Source organism: Scyliorhinus torazame, chromosome 18, assembly GCF_047496885.1.
Source record: "Scyliorhinus torazame isolate Kashiwa2021f chromosome 18, sScyTor2.1, whole genome shotgun sequence".
Lineage (NCBI taxonomy): Eukaryota > Metazoa > Chordata > Chondrichthyes > Carcharhiniformes > Scyliorhinidae > Scyliorhinus > Scyliorhinus torazame.
In genome coordinates, this window is record NC_092724.1 from 57,044,941 (window position 1) to 57,064,157 (window position 19,217).

Consider the following 19,217-nt stretch of genomic DNA (forward strand, 5'->3'; position numbering starts at 1 on the left):
TTGACGCACCTCGCTCACGCATACACGCACCTCGCTCACGCACCTCGCTCACGCATACACACTTGCTCACACACCCACTTGCTCACATACGCACGCTCTTGCTCATGCTCACACACGCTCTGGCTCACACACGCACTCTGGCTCACACACGCACTCTGGCTCACACACGCACTCTGGCTCACACACGCACTCTGGCTCACACACGCACTCTGGCTCACACACACACTCTGGCTCACACACACGCTCTTGCTCACATACACACACACGCTCTTGCTCACATACACACACACGCTCTTGCTCACATACACACACACGCTCTTGCTCACATACACGCTCTTGCTCACACACACACACGCTCTTGCTCACACACACACACGCTCTTGCTCACACACACACGCTCTTGCTCACACATTCACTCCCATGCTCACACACGCTCTTGCTCACACACACACACGCTCTTGCTCACACACACACACGCTCTTGCTCACACATACACACGCTCTTGCTCACTCACACACACGCTCTTGCTCACTCACACACACGCTCTTGCTCACTCACACACACGCTCTTGCTCACACATTCACTCCCATGCTCACACACGCTCTTGCTCACACACACACACGCTCTTGCTCACACACACACACGCTCTTGCTCACACACACACACACGCTCTTGCTCACACACACACACGCTCTTGCTCACACACACACACGCTCTTGCTCACACACACACACGCTCTTGCTCACACACACACACGCTCTTGCTCACACACACACACGCTCTTGCTCACACACACGCTCTTGCTCACACACACGCTCTTGCTCACACATGCCCTTGCTCTCACACACGCTCTTGCGCTCACACACACACACGCTCTTACACACACACACGCTCTTGCTCACACACACGCTCTTGCTCACACACACGCCCTTGCTCTCACACACGCCCTTGCTCTCACACACGCCCTTGCTCTCACACACGCCCTTGCTCTCACACACGCCCTTGCTCTCTCACACGCCCTTGCTCTCTCACACACGCCCTTGCTCTCACGCACACGCTCTTGCTCACACGCACACGCTCTTGCTCACACGCACACGCTCTTGCTCACACGCACACGCTCTTGCTCACACGCACACGCTCTTGCTCACACACACTCCCTTGCTCTCTCACACGCCCTTGCTCTCACACACGCCCTTGCTCTCTCACACGCCCTTGCTGTCACACGCGTCCTTGCTCTCACGCACACGCCCTTGCTCACACGCACACGCTCTTGCTCACACACATGCTCTTGCTCACACACGCACGCTCTTGCTCACACACGCTTTTGCTCACATATTCACTCCCATGCTCACACACACACACGCTCTTGCTCACACACACACACGCGCGCTCTTGCTCACACACACACACGCTCTTGCTCACACATTCACTCCCATGCTCACACACGCTCTTGCTAACACACACACACACGCTCTTGCTCACACACACACACACGCTCTTGCTCACACACACACACACACTCTTGCTCACTCACACATGCTCTTGCTCACACATTCACTCCCATGCTCACACACGCTCTTGCTCACACACACACACGCTCTTGCTCACTCACACACGCTCTTGCTCACACGCACACGCTCTTGCTCACACGCACACGCTCTTGCTCACACGCACACCCCTGCTCACACACACTCCCCTGCTCACACACACATGCTCTTGCTCACACACACGCCCTTGCTCACACAAACGCCCTTGCTCTCTCGCGCACGCTCTTGCTCACATGCGCACGCTCTTGCTCACACGCGCACGCTCTTGCTCACACGCGCACGCTCTTGCTCACACGCGCACGCTCTTGCTCACACGCGCACGGTCTTGCTCACACACACACGCTCTTGCTCTCACACACACGCTCTTGCTCACACACACTCCCCTGCTCACACACACTCCCCTGCTCACACACACTCCCCTGCTCACACACACTCCCCTGCTCACACACACATGCTCTTGCTCACACACACGCCCTTGCTCACACAAACGCCCTTGCTCTCTCACGCACGCTCTTGCTCACACGCGCACGCTCTTGCTCACACGCGCACGCTCTTGCTCACACGCGCACGCTCTTGCTCACACGCGCACGCTCTTGCTCACGCGCGCACGCTCTTGCTCACACGCGCACGCTCTTGCTCACACGCGCACGCTCTAGCTCACACGCGCACGCTCTAGCTCACACGCGCACGCTCTAGCTCACACGCGCACGCTCTAGCTCACACGCGCAAGCTCTTGCTGACACACACACACGCTCTTGCTCACACACACACACACACGCTCTTGCTCACTCACACACGCTCTTGCTCACACGCGCACGCTCTTGCTCACATGCGCACGCTCTTGCTCACACGCGCACGCTCTAGCTCACACGCGCACGCTCTAGCTCACACGCGCACGCTCTAGCTCACACGCGCACGCTCTAGCTCACACGCGCAAGCTCTTGCTCACACACACACACGCTCTTGCTCACACACACACGCTCTTGCTCACACACACACACACACACACACACGCTCTTGCTCACTCACACACGCTCTTGCTCACACGCGCACGCTCTAGCTCACACGCGCACGCTCTAGCTCACACGCGCACGCTCTAGCTCACACGCGCAAGCTCTTGCTGACACACACGCACGCTCTTGCTCACATGCACGCTCTTGCTCACACATTCACTCCCATGCTCACACACGCTCTTGCTCACACACACACGCTCTTGCTCACACACACACACGCTCTTGCTCACACACACACACGCTCTTGCTCACACACACACACACGCTCTTGCTCACACACACACACACACACACACACACACGCTCTTGCTCACTCACACACGCTCTTGCTCACACACGCACTCCCATGCTCACACACGCACTCCCATGCTCACACACGCACGCTCTTGCTCACACACGCACGCTCTTGCTCACACACGCACGCTCTTGCTCACACACACGCTCTTGCGCTCACACGCTCTTTCTCACGCTTTACACATTCTCGCTCACATACACACAAACTTTTGCTCATGCATACGCAGTCTTGCTCACAAATGTACATTCTCACGCTCACACATATACACACACTCACAGACACACGAACTCTTGCTTTCATACACACTCTTGCTCACACAGACATGTGCTCACGCATACACGCGCTTTCGCTGACGCATACACGCGGTCTCGCTCACGCATACACGCGCTCTCGCTCACGCAGACGCGCGCTCTCGCTCACGCAGACGCGCGCTCTCGCTCACGCAGACGCGCGCTCTCGCTCACGCAGACGCGCGCTCTCGCTCACGCAGACGCGCGCTCTCGCTCACGCAGACGCGCGCTCTCGCTCACGCAGACGCGCGCTCTCGCTCACGCAGACGCGCGCTCTCGCTCACGCAGACGCGCAGACAGGAGCTCACACATACATGCACCTCGCTCACGCATTGACGCACCTCGCTCACGCATACACGCACCTCGCTCACGCATACACACTTGCTCACACACCCACTTGCTCACATACGCACGCTCTTGCTCATGCTCACACACGCTCTGGCTCACACACGCACTCTGGCTCACACACGCACTCTGGCTCACACACGCACTCTGGCTCACACACGCACTCTGGCTCACACACGCACTCTGGCTCACACACGCACTCTGGCTCACACACGCACTCTGGCTCACACACGCACTCTGGCTCACACACACGCTCTTGCTCACATACACGCTCTTGCTCACATACGCTCACATACACGCTCTTGCTCACATACACACACACACGCTCTTGCTCACATACACACACACGCTCTTGCTCACATACACGCTCTTGCTCACACACACACACGCTCTTGCTCACACACACACACGCTCTTGCTCACACATTCACTCCCATGCTCACACACGCTCTTGCTCACACACACACACACGCTCTTGCTCACACACACACACGCTCTTGCTCACACACACACACGCTCTTGCTCACACACACACACGCTCTTGCTCACACATACACACGCTCTTGCTCACACATACACACGCTCTTGCTCACTCACACACACGCTCTTGCTCACACATGCCCTTGCTCTCACACGCCCTTGCTCTCACACACGCTCTTGCGCTCACACACACACACGCTCTTGCGCTCACACACACGCCCTTGCTCTCACACACGCCCTTGCTCTCACACACGCCCTTGCTCTCACGCACACGCTCTTGCTCACACGCACACGCTCTTGCTCACACGCGCACGCTCTTGCTCACACGCGCACGCTCTTGCTCACACACGCACGCTCTTGCTCACACACGCACGCTCTTGCTCACACACGCCCTTGCTCTCACACACGCCCTTGCTCTCACACACGCCCTTGCTCTCACACACGCCCTTGCTCTCACACACGCCCTTGCTCTCACACACGCCCTTGCTCTCACACACGCCCTTGCTCTCTCACACGCCCTTGCTGTCACACGCGCCCTTGCTCTCACGCACACGCCCTTGCTCACACGCACACGCTCTTGCTCACACGCACACGCTCTTGCTCACACGCGCACGCTCTTGCTCACACGCGCACGCTCTTGCTCACACACGCACGCTCTTGCTCACACACGCACGCTCTTGCTCACACACGCCCTTGCTCTCACACACGCCCTTGCTCTCACACACGCCCTTGCTCTCACACACGCCCTTGCTCTCACACACGCCCTTGCTCTCACACACGCCCTTGCTCTCTCACACGCCCTTGCTGTCACACGCGCCCTTGCTCTCACGCACACGCCCTTGCTCACACGCACACGCTCTTGCTCACACACATGCTCTTGCTCACACACGCACGCTCTTGCTCACACACACGCTTTTGCTCACATATTCACTCCCATGCTCACGCACACACACGCTCTTGCTCACGCACACACACGCTCTTGCTCACACACACGCTCTTGCTCACACACACACACACGCTCTTGCTCACACACACACACGCTCTTGCTCACACACACACACGCTCTTGCTCACACATACACACGCTCTTGCTCACACATACACACGCTCTTGCTCACACACACACGCTCTTGCTCACTCACACACACGCTCTTGCTCACACATGCCCTTGCTCTCACACGCCCTTGCTCTCACACACGCTCTTGCGCTCACACACACACACGCTCTTGCTCTCACACACGCCCTTGCTCTCACACACGCCCTTGCTCTCACACACGCCCTTGCTCTCACGCACACGCCCTTGCTCACACGCACACGCTCTTGCTCACACGCACACGCTCTTGCTCACACGCGCACGCTCTTGCTCACACGCGCACGCTCTTGCTCACACGCGCACGCTCTTGCTCACACGCGCACGCTCTTGCTCACACACGCCCTTGCTCTCACACACGCCCTTGCTCTCACACACGCCCTTGCTCTCACACACGCCCTTGCTCTCTCACACGCCCTTGCTCTCACGCACACGCCCTTGCTCTCACGCACACGCCCTTGCTCTCACGCACACGCCCTTGCTCTCACGCACACGCCCTTGCTCTCACGCACACGCCCTTGCTCACACGCACACGCTCTTGCTCACACACATGCTCTTGCTCACACACGCACGCTCTTGCTCACACACACGCTTTTGCTCACATATTCACTCCCATGCTCACACACACACACGCTCTTGCTCACGCACACACACGCTCTTGCTCACACACACGCTCTTGCTCACACACACACACGCGCACTCTTGCTCACACACACACACGCTCTTGCTCACACATTCACTCCCATGCTCACACACGCTCTTGCTCACACACACACAAACGCTCTTGCTCACACACACACACACACGCTCTTGCTCACACACACACACACACTCTTGCTCACTCACACATGCTCTTGCTCACACATTCACTCCCATGCTCACACACGCTCTTGCTCACACACACACGCTCTTGCTCTCACACGCACACGCTCTTGCTCACTCACAGACGCTCTTGCTCACACGCACACGCTCTTGCTCACATGCACACGCTCTTGCTCACACGCACACGCTCTTGCTCACACGCACACGTTCTTGCTCACACGCACATGCTCACTCACACACGCTCTTGCTCACTCACACACGCTCTTGCTCACTCACACACGCTCTTGCTCACTCACACACGGTCTTGCTCACACATTCACTCCCATGCTCTCGCACACTCTTGCTCACACACACACACGCTCTTGCTCACACACACACACACACGCTCTTGCTCACACACACACGCACTCCCATGCTCACACACGCACGCTCTTGCTCACACATACGCTCTTGCGCTCACACGCTCTTTCTCACGCTTTACACATTCTCGCTCACATACACACAAACTTTTGCTCATGCATACGCAGTCTTGCTCACAAATGTACATTCTCACGCTCACACATATACACACACTCACAGACACACAAACTCTTGCTTTCATACACACTCTTGCTCATACAGACATGTGCTCACGCATACACGCGCTTTCGCTCACGCATACACGCGGTCTCGCTCACGCGTACACGCGCTCTCGCTCACGCATACACGCCCTCTCGCTCACGCATACAAGCCATCTCGCTCACGCATACACGCGCTCTCGCTCACGCATACACGCGCTCTCGCTCACGCATACTCGCTCACGCATACCCGCGCTCCCGCTTACGCGTACCCGCGCTCACGCGTACCCGCGCTCCCGCTCACGCGTACCCACGCTCCCGCTCACGCGTACCCGCGCTCCCGCTCACGCGTACCCGCGCTCCTGCTCACGCATACCCGCGCTCACGCATACCCGCGCTCACGCATACCCGCGCTCACGCATACCCGCGCTCCCGCTCACGCATACCCGCGCTCCCGCTCACGCATACCCGCGCTCCCGCTCACGCATACCCGCGCTCCCGCTCACGCATACCCGCGCTCCCGCTCACGCATACCCGCGCTCCCGCTCACGCATACCCGCGCTCCCGCTCACGCATACCCGCGCTCCCGCTCACGCATACCCGCGCTCCCGCATACCCGCGCTCCCGCTCCCGCATACCCGAGCTCCCGCTCCCGCATACCCGCGCTCCCGCATACCCGCGCTCCCGCTCACGCATACCCGCGTACCCGCGTACCCGCGCTCCCGCATACCCGCGCTCCCGCATACCCGCGCTCCCGCTCCCGCATACCCGCGCTCCCGCTCCCGCATACCCGCGCTCCCGCATACCCGCGCTCCCGCATACCCGCGCTCCCGCTCCCGCATACCCGCGCTCCCGCTCCCGCATGCCCGCGCTCCCGCTCCCGCTCCCGCATGCCCGCGCTCCCGCATGCCCGCGCTCCCGCATGCCCGCGCTCCCGCATACCCGCGCTCCCGCTCCCGCATACCCGCGCTCCCGCTCCCGCATACCCGCGCTCCCGCTCCCGCATACCCGCGCTCCCGCTCCCGCATACCCGCGCTCCCGCTCCCGCATACCCGCGCTCCCGCTCCCGCATACCCGCGCTCCCGCTCCCGCATACCCGCGCTCCCGCTCCCGCATACCCGCGCTCCCGCTCCCGCATACCCGCGCTCCCGCTCCCGCATACCCGCGCTCCCGCTCCCGCATACCCGCGCTCCCGCTCCCGCATACCCGCGCTCCCGCTCCCGCATACCCGCGCTCCCGCTCCCGCATACCCGCGCTCCCGCATACTCCCGCTCCCGCATACCCGCGCTCCCGCTCCCGCATACCCGCGCTCCCGCTCCCGCATACCCGCGCTCCCGCTCCCGCATACCCGCGCTCCCGCTCCCGCATACCCGCGCTCCCGCTCCCGCATACCCGCGCTCCCGCTCCCGCATACCCGCGCTCCCGCTCCCGCATACCCGCGCTCCCGCTCCCGCATACCCGCGCTCCCGCTCCCGCATACCCGCGCTCCCGCTCCCGCATACCCGCGCTCCCGCTCCCGCATACCCGCGCTCCCGCTCCCGCATACCCGCGCTCCCGCTCCCGCATACCCGCGCTCCCGCTCCCGCATACCCGCGCTCCCGCTCCCGCATACCCGCGCTCCCGCTCCCGCATACCCGCGCTCCCGCATACCCGCGCTCCCGCATACCCGCGCTCCCGCATACCCGCGCTCCCGCATACCCGCGCTCCCGCATACCCGCGCTCCCGCATACCCGCGCTCCCGCATACCCGCGCTCCCGCATACCCGCGCTCCCGCATACCCGCGCTCCCGCATACCCGCGCTCCCTCTCCCGCATACCCGCGCTCCCTCTCCCGCATACCCGCGCTCCCTCTCCCGCATACCCGCGCTCCCTCTCCCGCATACCCGCGCTCCCTCTCCCGCCCTCTCCCGCATGCTCCCGCTCCCGCTCCCGCATGCTCCCGCTCCCGCATGCTCCCGCTCGCTCCGCTGCACTGCTCCCCGCTCTCCCGCATGCTCCCCGCTCCCCGCATGCTCACGCGCTCCCCGCATGCTCCCGCTCCCGCATACCCCGCGCCTGCACCCGCTCCTCCGCAGCTTACACCCGCGCTCCCGCATACCCCGCCGCGTCTCCCGCATACCCGCGCTCCCGCATACCCCGCGCCTCACCGCATACCCGCGCTCCCGCATCCGCACGCTCTCCGCATACCCCGCGCTCCACGCATACCCCGCGCTCCCGCATACCCGCTCGCTCCCGCATACACCGCGCTCCCGCATACCCGCGCTCCGCATCCCCCGCCTCATACCCGCGCTCACCCGCATAACCCCGCTCGCTCCCCGCATACCCGCGCTCCCGCATACCCAGCGCTCCCGCATACCCGCGCTCCCGCATACCCGCGCCTCCCCGCATACCCCGCTCACCGCATACCCGCGCTCCCGCATACCCAGCGCTCTCCGCATACCGCGCTCCCGCATACCGCGCTCCCCGCAGTACCCCTCGCTCCCGCTACCGCGCGTACCCCGCCTCATCCGCTCTCCCGCGTACTCCCGCGCTCCCCCGCTCCCGCGTACCCGCGCTCCTCCGCTCTCCGCGTACCCGCCGCTCCCGCTCCGCGTACCCGCGCTCACGCCTCCCGCTCCCCGCGTACCCCGCGCTCGCTCCCGCGTACCCGCGCTCTCCGCTCCCGCGTACCCGCGCTCTCCGCTCCCGCGTACCCGCGCTCGCTCCCGCTCCCGCCGCGTACCCGCGCTCCGCCGCTCCCGCTACACGCCGCGCTCTCCGCTCCCGCTCCCCAGCGTACTCCCGCTCCCGCAGTACCCGCGCTCCCGCTCACGCACTACCCCGCGTACCCGCGCTCACCGCCGCGCTCCTCCCGCACACCCGCGCTCCCGCATACCCGCGCTCCCGCACACCCGCGCTCCCGCACACCCGCGCTCCCGCTCCCGCATACCCGCGCTCCCGCTCCCGCATACCCGCGCTCCCGCTCCCGCATACCCGCGCTCCCGCTCCCGCATACCCGCGCTCCCGCTCCCCCGCTCCCGCATACCCGCGCTCCCGCATACCCGCGCTCCCGCTCCCGATTACCCGCGCTCCCGCTCCCGCATACCCGCTCCCGCATACCCGCGCTCCCGCTCCCGCATACCCGCGCTCCCGCTCCCGCATACCCGCGCTCCCGCTCCCGCATACCCGCGCTCCCGCTCCCGCATACCCGCGCTCCCGCTCCCGCATACCCGCGCTCCCGCTCCCGCATACCCGCGCTCCCGCTCCCGCATACCCGCGCTCCCGCTCCCGCATACCCGCGCTCCCGCTCCCGCATACCCGCGCTCCCGCTCCCGCATACCCGCGCTCCCGCTCCCGCATACCCGCGCTCCCGCTCCCGCATACCCGCGCTCCCGCTCCCGCATACCCGCGCTCCCGCTCCCGCATACCCGCGCTCCCGCTCCCGCATACCCGCGCTCCCGCTCCCGCATACCCGCGCTCCCGCTCCCGCATACCCGCGCTCCCGCTCCCGCATACCCGCGCTCCCGCTCCCGCATACCCGCGCTCCCGCTCCCGCATACCCGCGCTCCCGCTCCCGCATACCCGCGCTCCCGCTCCCGCATACCCGCGCTCCCGCTCCCGCATACCCGCGCTCCCGCTCCCGCATACCCGCGCTCCCGCTCCCGCATACCCGCGCTCCCGCTCCCGCATACCCGCGCTCCCGCTCCCGCATACCCGCGCTCCCGCTCCCGCATACCCGCGCTCCCGCTCCCGCATACCCGCGCTCCCGCATACCCGCGCTCCCGCATACCCGCGCTCCCGCATACCCGCGCTCCCGCATACCCGCGCTCCCGCATACCCGCGCTCCCGCATACCCGCGCTCCCGCATACCCGCGCTCCCGCATACCCGCGCTCCCGCTCCCGCATACCCGCGCTCCCGCTCCCGCATACCCGCGCTCCCGCTCCCGCATACCCGCGCTCCCGCTCCCGCATACCCGCGCTCCCGCTCCCGCATACCCGCGCTCCCGCTCCCGCATACCCGCGCTCCCGCTCCCGCATACCCGCGCTCCCGCTCCCGCATACCCGCGCTCCCGCTCCCGCATACCCGCGCTCCCGCATACCCGCGCTCCCGCATACCCGCGCTCCCGCATACCCGCGCTCCCGCTCCCGCATACCCGCGCTCCCGCTCCCGCATACCCGCGCTCCCGCATACCCGCTCATTCGCTCCCGCATACCCGCGCTCCCGCTCCCGCATACCCGCGCTCCCGCTCACCCGCGCTCCCGCTCCCGCATACCCGCGCTCCCGCACCCGCATACCCGCGCTCCCGCTCCCGCATACCCGCGCTCCCGCTCCCGCATACCCGCGCTCCCGCTCCCGCATACCCGCGCTCCCGCTCCCGCATACCCGCGCTCCCGCTCCCGCATACCCGCGCTCCCGCTCCCGCATACCCGCGCTCCCGCTCCCGCATACCCCCGCTCCCGCTCCCGCATACCCCCGCTCCCGCTCCCGCATACCCCCGCTCCCGCTCCCGCATACCCGCGCTCCCGCTCCCGCATACCCGCGCTCCCGCTCCCGCATACCCGCGCTCCCGCTCCCGCATACCCGCGCTCCCGCTCCCGCATACCCGCGCTCCCGCTCCCGCATACCCGCGCTCCCGCTCCCGCATACCCGCGCTCCCGCTCCCGCATACCCGCGCTCCCGCATACCCGCGCTCCCGCTCCCGCATACCCGCGCTCCCGCTCCCGCATACCCGCGCTCCCGCTCCCGCATACCCGCGCTCCCGCTCCCGCATACCCGCGCTCCCGCTCCCGCATACCCGCGCTCCCGCTCCCGCATACCCGCGCTCCCGCATACCCGCGCTCCCGCATACCCGCGCTCCCGCATACCCGCGCTCCCGCATACCCGCGCTCCCGCATACCCGCGCTCCCGCATACCCGCGCTCCCGCATACCCGCGCTCCCGCATACCCGCGCTCCCGCATACCCGCGCTCACGCATACCCGCGCTCACGCTCACGCATACATGCACTTTCTCACGCGCATACACACGCTCTCGCTCGCGCACAGGCACACACTCTCGCTCGCGCACAGGCACACGTACACTTTCGCTCGCGCACAGGCACACGTACACTTTCGCTCGCGCACAGGCACACGTACACTTTCGCTCGCGCACCGGCACACGTACACTTTCGCTCGCGCACCGGCACACGTACACTTTCGCTCGCGCACAGGCACACGTACACTTTCGCTCGCGCACAGGCACACGTACACTTTCGCTCGCGCACAGGCACACGTACACTTTCGCTCGCGCACAGGCACACGTACACTTTCGCTCGCGCACAGGCACACGTACACTTTCGCTCGCGCACAGGCACACGTACACTTTCGCTCGCGCACAGGCACACGTACACTTTCGCTCGCGCACAGGCACACGTACACTTTCGCTCGCGCACAGGCACACGTACACTTTCGCTCGCGCACAGGCACACGTACACTTTCGCTCGCGCACAGGCACACGTACACTTTCGCTCGCGCACAGGCACACGTACACTTTCGCTCGCGCACAGGCACACGTACACTTTCGCTCGCGCACAGGCACACGTACACTTTCGCTCGCGCACAGGCACACGTACACTCTTGCTAACTCACATGTACACACTCTGTCGCTCATGCACATGTACACACCCACTCGCTCACACACGTGTGCACATAATGATCTTAACGACAGCAAGCGCGATAGCGAAACCACCTGTGATTGAAGGAACAGTTCTTTGAAGAATTGTTGAATTCATTTACTGACATTTTGAACACTGGGTGGATAGAGACCTCGGACAGGCCGTGTCGTGGCCCATGTGCCGCATGTTGGCCAAGCATGACCGAGACTGACAATTGGTGCAATACTGAGGTGAATGCTGCATTGTTGGAAGAGTCTGTAAAATCAAGTCAGCAGGTTATGAGGTTGTAAAAGATTTCAATGCACTATTGAGGGAAGAAAGTTCTCCTTAATGTTTTTCTGATATCACACTTTAGTTCATAAAGTTAAAAACTAAAAGCAGTCATTGAATTTTTTTTTGGAACTGCCCTCGGAAATTTACAAACTATTTAGTTTGCAAATATCTCAACATGAAGTGGCAATTCAACTTGATGACCTCAGGCTGTGGTGGCTTACAGTGATTGGATATATCATGCACATATCACATAACATATCACATGTTATCGTGAATATAGCTTGATTTTGGCAGCAGAATAATTTAATGGACCAAGTACTTTTGGGGGAAAAACTCTGTATTTAAGTTGGGGTGATGGTCCATTTAAGAACTAGGTTTCTTTGGAAAATGATCTCTTGTAAAAAGCAAGGCTTTCAGTAATTGATCATACGACCAAACTGCCTCGGAAATAATCAATAGTAAAGCAAAAGGTAAACAAGTTAATTTCAGGGAGAGTAGATTACTATGTGTGGTCCTGTTTTCATGGAGTTCAGTTTAGAAAAATCTGACTGCAGGGAACATCTTTTCAAACAGAATTCAGTTGAAATTTGGTCTGCAGACTAAAAGGGTTTAAAATTTTGATAACTGAAGAACTCTACCAACAGTGCACTGGATTTCTGGGATAGTCAAGCTGAGAAGAGAGGGAGCGAGTTCCTAAATGCAAAACTCCAGAGTTCAAGAACATTAGAACCAAGAGAGTTCTGATGCACGTTTGCTACACTTAAGACGCTACCAACACCCGTGTTGACCTGGGAGCCTATAACTATGGAATCAGTGGGAGGAGTTTTGATGGGACAACCTTGCCAGAAGTAAGCTGAAGGCTCAAGAAATCTTTGATAATTTTTGATAAGTGTCTGACTTGAGGGCACGGTGGCTAGCATGGCTGGCTCACAGTGGCGAGGACCCAGGTTCGATCCTGGCCCCGGGTAACTGTCCGTGTGGAGTTTGCACATTCCCCCCGTGTCAGCATTGGTCTAACCCCCACAAACCAAAGATGTGCAGGGTAGGTGGATTGACCACGCTAAATTGCCCCTTAATGGGATTTCTTTTTTAAGCATCTGACTTGAGCTTTTTGAGATGCAAGTCAAAAAGATGTAGAAAGAAATTTAAGCTAAGTTTGGTTTAGTGTATAAGTAACTGTTTATTGTACTTTAAATATCTTTAATGTAACTGACTATTTATGATAAGAGTGTAGTTATTATTACTCATGTTCTTTGATTTCTGTGCAGTAAAATTATTTTGTTTTAAACAGTGAACCTCGTGACTTCATTCTTTCAGTAAAAACCAGGGTGTTTGGATTTCCAAAAATAATCCTTTACTATTCTCTTCTAAGATCATAAGAACAATACATTTACATGGTATCATAGAATCCTACAGTGCAGAAAGGAGACCATTTGGCCCATCGAGTCTGCACTGACCCTCCGTAAGAGCACCCTACCTAGGCCCACTCCCCTACCCTACCCCCGTAACCCCACCTAACCTGCACATCTTTGGACACTAAGGGGCAATTTAACATGGCCAATTCACCTATCCTGTACTTCATTGGGCTGTGTGAGGAAACCGGAGCACCCGGAGGGAACCCACGCCGACACGGGGAGAACGTGCAAACTCCACACAGTCACCCAAGGCTGTAATTGAACCCGGGTCCCTGGCGCTGTGAGGCAGCAGTGTTAACCACTGTGCCACTGTATCATACCTCTATGCTTAGAAATTTGTTCAGCGTCTGACATACTGTCAGCAATGCCACTAGTCCTAAAACAGGTTAAACATTATTTAACTCTGAGATGAGATTTTATGCGTTTGCGGTGCAAGGAGAGGAATCATTCAATTTGTTTATACTGGTTTCTGTTGAATAGGGAAAAATACCTCACTGATGGCATGAATACAGATCTGGCCTATTGGATATAACATGATCCAATCTAACAACGAACCACAGAGACCAAAGTCCTGAGTTTGAACACCACACTGCTTTGAGTTAGCTGGCTTCAGAGTTACATTAGGCTGCTACAGTTTTTACAGTACCCAATTATTTTTTTCCAATTAAGGGGCAATGTAGCATGGCCAATCCACCTACCATGCACATCTTTGGTTTGTGGCAGTCAAACCCACGCAAAGACGGGGAGAATGTGCAAATTCCACACACACAGTGACCCAGGGCCAGGATCGAACCTGAGCCCTCAGTGCCGTAGGCAGCAGTGCTAACCACTGCACCATCGCACCGCCCACATTAGGCTACTAAAGTTGAACACGCACAAAGATGGATAGCTTCTTCTTGATTGCTAATCATTATCTCCTGCTCTAGTGTGGACACTACATGAAGAGTGGATAGCTCTATCCTGTGATGTCCTCTGTCGGTAACTTGCCTATTGACACAAACAAGTTAGGCTCGCACATGAAGAATAGCTATCTGAGAATGAAACCAGACTTCAGTATGAACAAACAGCATTAGATAAAAGAGGGAAGAAAGCAGCATACAAAATTAGTCCTGAAAATGTTGTTGCCAAGAAAAATAACTTTTGTATTCCCTTTCTTTTTCAGACTGAACTGGTGTATCTCAGTCGACCTGAGCATTGGCATTACAAGATGCAAACAGGGTTTACAGACTTCCCTTCCTGTATAATGTGCCCAACGCTCATTGTCAGATCAGCCTGATTGGAATTGGAAGCAATGTTCAAACACTGGCTGGTTCCTTCTTGTTCCATTAGCCTAGCTCAGTTTTGACACTAGGTGCGATTATGGCAGAAGGTTGCGATCGCACCCCATCTCTTGATGACTTGTTTGACATTTTGTCTGGAGTCACAGAACAAAGACTTTTCAGCCTGTGGTACAAGTTCAATACTGCCAATGCGAAAGCAAAGATTCACCGACTCCTGTACAGCATTATATCATTCTTCTTAAAAAAGAAAGATGAGGCTGAGAGAGCAGCCAGGTCAGTTTTGAATGAGATGCCGGCTGACAGATCTGCTTTGTACATTTTCAACAAAATTCGAGGTTCAGGCGGTGGTGCAGAGGGAGAAGGGGAGGCATCTGAGGCGTCAAATGAAGAGTTTGCAGGCGGAGGCAGTGGTGTTCTTATGGACCTTGCTTCGATGCTTGCAGTGCTTGTGGAAGAAAATCTGTGCAAGCCCTCCATGAGGAACCAAGCATGCCAAGCTGCCATCAAAGCACTCAAGTCCAGCAATCAAGACCATAGTTTGGATCTTCGAGAACGTATTCAAGAATTTAGGTTGCTGTGTGGTCCTCTGGATTTTGAAGGTGAGGGGGAGAATGGTGAAGTATCACCTCTGAAGTCAATTGAAGAGCCAAGTCAGAGTATGAGATCAACTGTTGCATGCAGGACCAATCCGAATCAAATACTGACTGACTCACTTAACAATTCAGAAATTACAGTACCCAGCCATTTTGAAATCAGTGCATCTCCCACTGCATCATTCAATTCCAATTCATGCCGAGATAAATTAAACTCCTCAATTGCAGACCTTGAAGAGAACGCAGTTAACCCTGTAAATTCTACCAACTTAACTTTGAATGATTCTAAGAATGTATTGAATCTATCCTCTGACAACTATTTGGGAATGGAGAAGGTGACTGACAGCATTGGGGCTCGGTGTGGCGAACAGGACAATGTTCTCTCAGTTTGTTCAACTCCAAGTTCATCAGGAGATCAAGTGAATGATCTGAGATCAACTGAATGTACTGGAAGAACACGCGGTGGCCAGCTAGTTACTTCAAAGTCAAAAATATCAGGAGTCCAGGGGCCAAGGGATACCAATTCCATATCACCCGGTCCTTCAGTGGACACGACGAAACTGTTGACAGGTGGGCAGTCTAATTCTTCTGAAACCATGTCTGCTAAGGCAGTGGACGAGAGCTTTGAGAACAAATTTTACCCTTTTGTTGTCTTTCATGCCCCAGAGGATGTGGAAATTGCCGAAAGTGTGCAAGTTAGACTGGAATCATTAGTGAATATGGAGGGTGCAACATTTTTTGAGGAATTCTCTCTCCCAGGGCGATCTCCAATAAAGTGTATCGAAGATGCAGTTAACAATTCTGCCTTCACAATCCTCCTCCTCACCAACAGTTTTAAGAATCGCTGGGATGAGTACAAGACCAATATTGTCCTGATAAATTCAATCAATAATGAGTACAAATATAACACTGTCATTCCAATGCTACCACAGAAGAGTCGGATGCCTAGTGAGGATATCCCGTTTGCACTGAGCGCTATCAATAGACTCGATGAGAATTCCAGACATTTTGAAAGACATGTAAGAAAGACATTTACACGGGAAGTCCTTGAGAAGCATAAGAAAATTTGGCTTGAGGAGCAAACGCAAAAACAGTATCAAGAAAGGCTAAGTCAGACCCAAAGAGAACTTCAGAAAACTCTATCGGCTCAAATGCATTATATGCAATTCTACACTCAACTCGCCCAAATGCAACAACTCTACCCGTTCGCACACTCACCCTATCCAGGACCTACTGCAGTTAATGGACTCACACAGCCTGTGCTAAACCCACCGCCGTATCCAGATTTCTCTCTATTGCCACCTGGCTTGAATCCTTTTTTGCAGTCAATGTTACCGAAGCAGCCAAATTTCAGCCCCTTTATACAACCACCCTTTCAAGTCATTAATCCTGGCAATGGGCAGGGAGGTCAAAATGTAACTATCGGTAGTTCGACACAGCAGCAAAACCAAGGCACCAACATAATCCAGATTCAGCATGCCAAAAATGTACAGATAGGGGACTCCAACCAGATGACAATAGCAGATTCCATTGAGAGCACAGATGATGAACAGGATGGAGATAGTGACCACAGTTAGATGTCTTACTTGTTATTTTTGATCGATGGAGAAATCAACGGCCAGCAGAGTTGTAAATGCTGGTAAAGCTGTCATCTGAAAATGAAAACAAATGTCAAGTGTATAATTTTTGATACCTTGGTACTAATGTCTGTACAGAGGGAAGGCAGTGGTGCAGTGGTAGTCTCACTGGACTAGTAATCCAGGGACTCTGGACCCGGGTTCACATCACACCATGGCAGATGGTGAAATTTGAATTTAATAAAAATCTGTAATTAAAAGTCTAATGGCGACCATGAAACCATTGTCAATTGTTGTAAAAACCCATCTGGTTCACTCGTCCTTTAGAGAAGGAAATCTACCATCTTTACTTGGTCTGGCCTACATGTGACTGCAGATCCACAACAATGGACGTTCTGAAATGGAGGACAGTTAGGGACGGATAATAAATGCTGACCGAGCCAGTGTTGTCATGTCCTATAAATGCATTTTTAAAAATGCCCTGAGTTGTCAAATCAAATCAGTTTTTATTACATGTGGTACTTTGTCACACCAGGACCCTGCTAAATACATAATCTGAGCTCAGTTCTCTGATTGCTGGGCAGGGAAGCTGCAACTAATCTCAGCAACCCTGAGTAATCAACCCCAAGTATGTACCTGCTCCTGATTACCGACCAGTGGAACTGTGTCTGACGGACATGAATAGAACAGACAATACGATGCTGTTCCCTGCTCCTCCGCCATAGTCAAAAGCTCATTGTTTAAACAGAATGATCACTTACTCTTAGGAGAAGGGAAGGGGGCAAACACCATTTACAGAGCTGCACTAGTGCAAGTTTGAAGTATGAGTTAATACTGTGTTATAACAATAACAACTGGATTCCTTAATGGAAAAATGGCGACATGAAAAAAAATCTTTTTTTAAAACAGCGGCTGAGAATATGGTAGAGGCAGGGTCAATCATGGACTTCAGGAGAGAATTGGACAATTAAATTAAGAGAAAAGATTTGCAGGGCTACAGGGAAAGGGCAAGGAAGTGGGCTGAGCTGATTTGCTCTTGCATAGACCCGACAGGCCAAATGGCCACTCCTTTGCTGTAAACATTCTATGATTACAACAGTAAATACACATCAAAAAATACTTTGGGTGTAAAATGCTTTGGGATCTTTGATCATAAAAGGTGTTACATAAACGCAAGTTTTCCTCCTTTTTTGGGAGAGAGACCGAGACACAAAATGAGACGGTGTGAAATTCTGAGGGGCAGCCAGAGAAACTTGTGCGAGTGAGAATATGAATGAGGAGAGGAAAATAGGGGAGATTTTGGAGAATAGGGAGAGACCGTGCACAGGAGTAACTGAGGAAGAATGAAGATGAAGCCTGGGGAAGAAGGGACTGATTGATTTAATATTGTGACTAACCTTGGTAGTTTCATTGTGAGGATGATGGTAGCTTTAACTAATTCCTAAAATACAACTAGTCAAAATGATTTACAGAATCCTTTACATTTTCTGGGACTTTTTTTTTCCATTGAGATACAATATTACTGAATAATATCAACTCACACTTCAAACCATAAAAAAGAGAGTTGTAAAGTTGGTGGAGGTCAGCGATTGGTGGGAGCTAGGAGAGATTGCAACAAGATTGCAACTGTCGCAAGACAGAGGAAGAGTTAATAGCAAGAGAATCATAGAATCTGCGGCATGGAGACGGGCACTTCGGATCAAACTGATCCACGTCAACCAAAAAGCTCATCTAATCGTTGCTTAAAGGCAAGATATCAATTTTCTTTTTAACTGTTTTTATTGGGTTTTGATATACATAACAAAATATAAATACACACAACAATGAGAATATTGCAAGGGAGCACCTGGGCAGTACCCCTAACGTTATTTATATCGCGATCGTTTTTTGCTATTTACATGGATTTATTTTTGTTGTTTCATCTTTTCGCTCTTTTGTCTTTTTCCTTGCTGTGACCGTTGTGGTCACCTGTGTCTCATTTCACGCCTGTGTCCCCCTTCCTGGCTCCCCCT

The 19,217-nt window shown here is 56.5% G+C and overlaps 1 protein-coding gene across 4 annotated transcripts in view; it reads left to right on the plus strand.

The window, feature by feature from the left end:
• ticam1 (TIR domain containing adaptor molecule 1) overlaps positions 1–17,485 on the plus strand; it is a 41,290-nt gene extending 23,805 nt beyond the window's left edge. For 3 of the 4 annotated variants that reach the window (XM_072482760.1, XM_072482761.1, XM_072482764.1), the window contains exon 2: positions 14,918–17,485. In XM_072482760.1, the coding sequence (XP_072338861.1) occupies positions 15,115–17,205 (2,091 nt within the window). In that variant the 5' untranslated portion in view covers positions 14,918–15,114 and the 3' untranslated portion in view covers positions 17,206–17,485. Of the gene's footprint in view, positions 1–13,016; positions 13,189–14,917 lie in introns of those variants that run through there. The other variant, XM_072482762.1, reaches the window with a different exon arrangement.
• Positions 17,486–19,217: the final 1,732 nt, after the last annotated feature.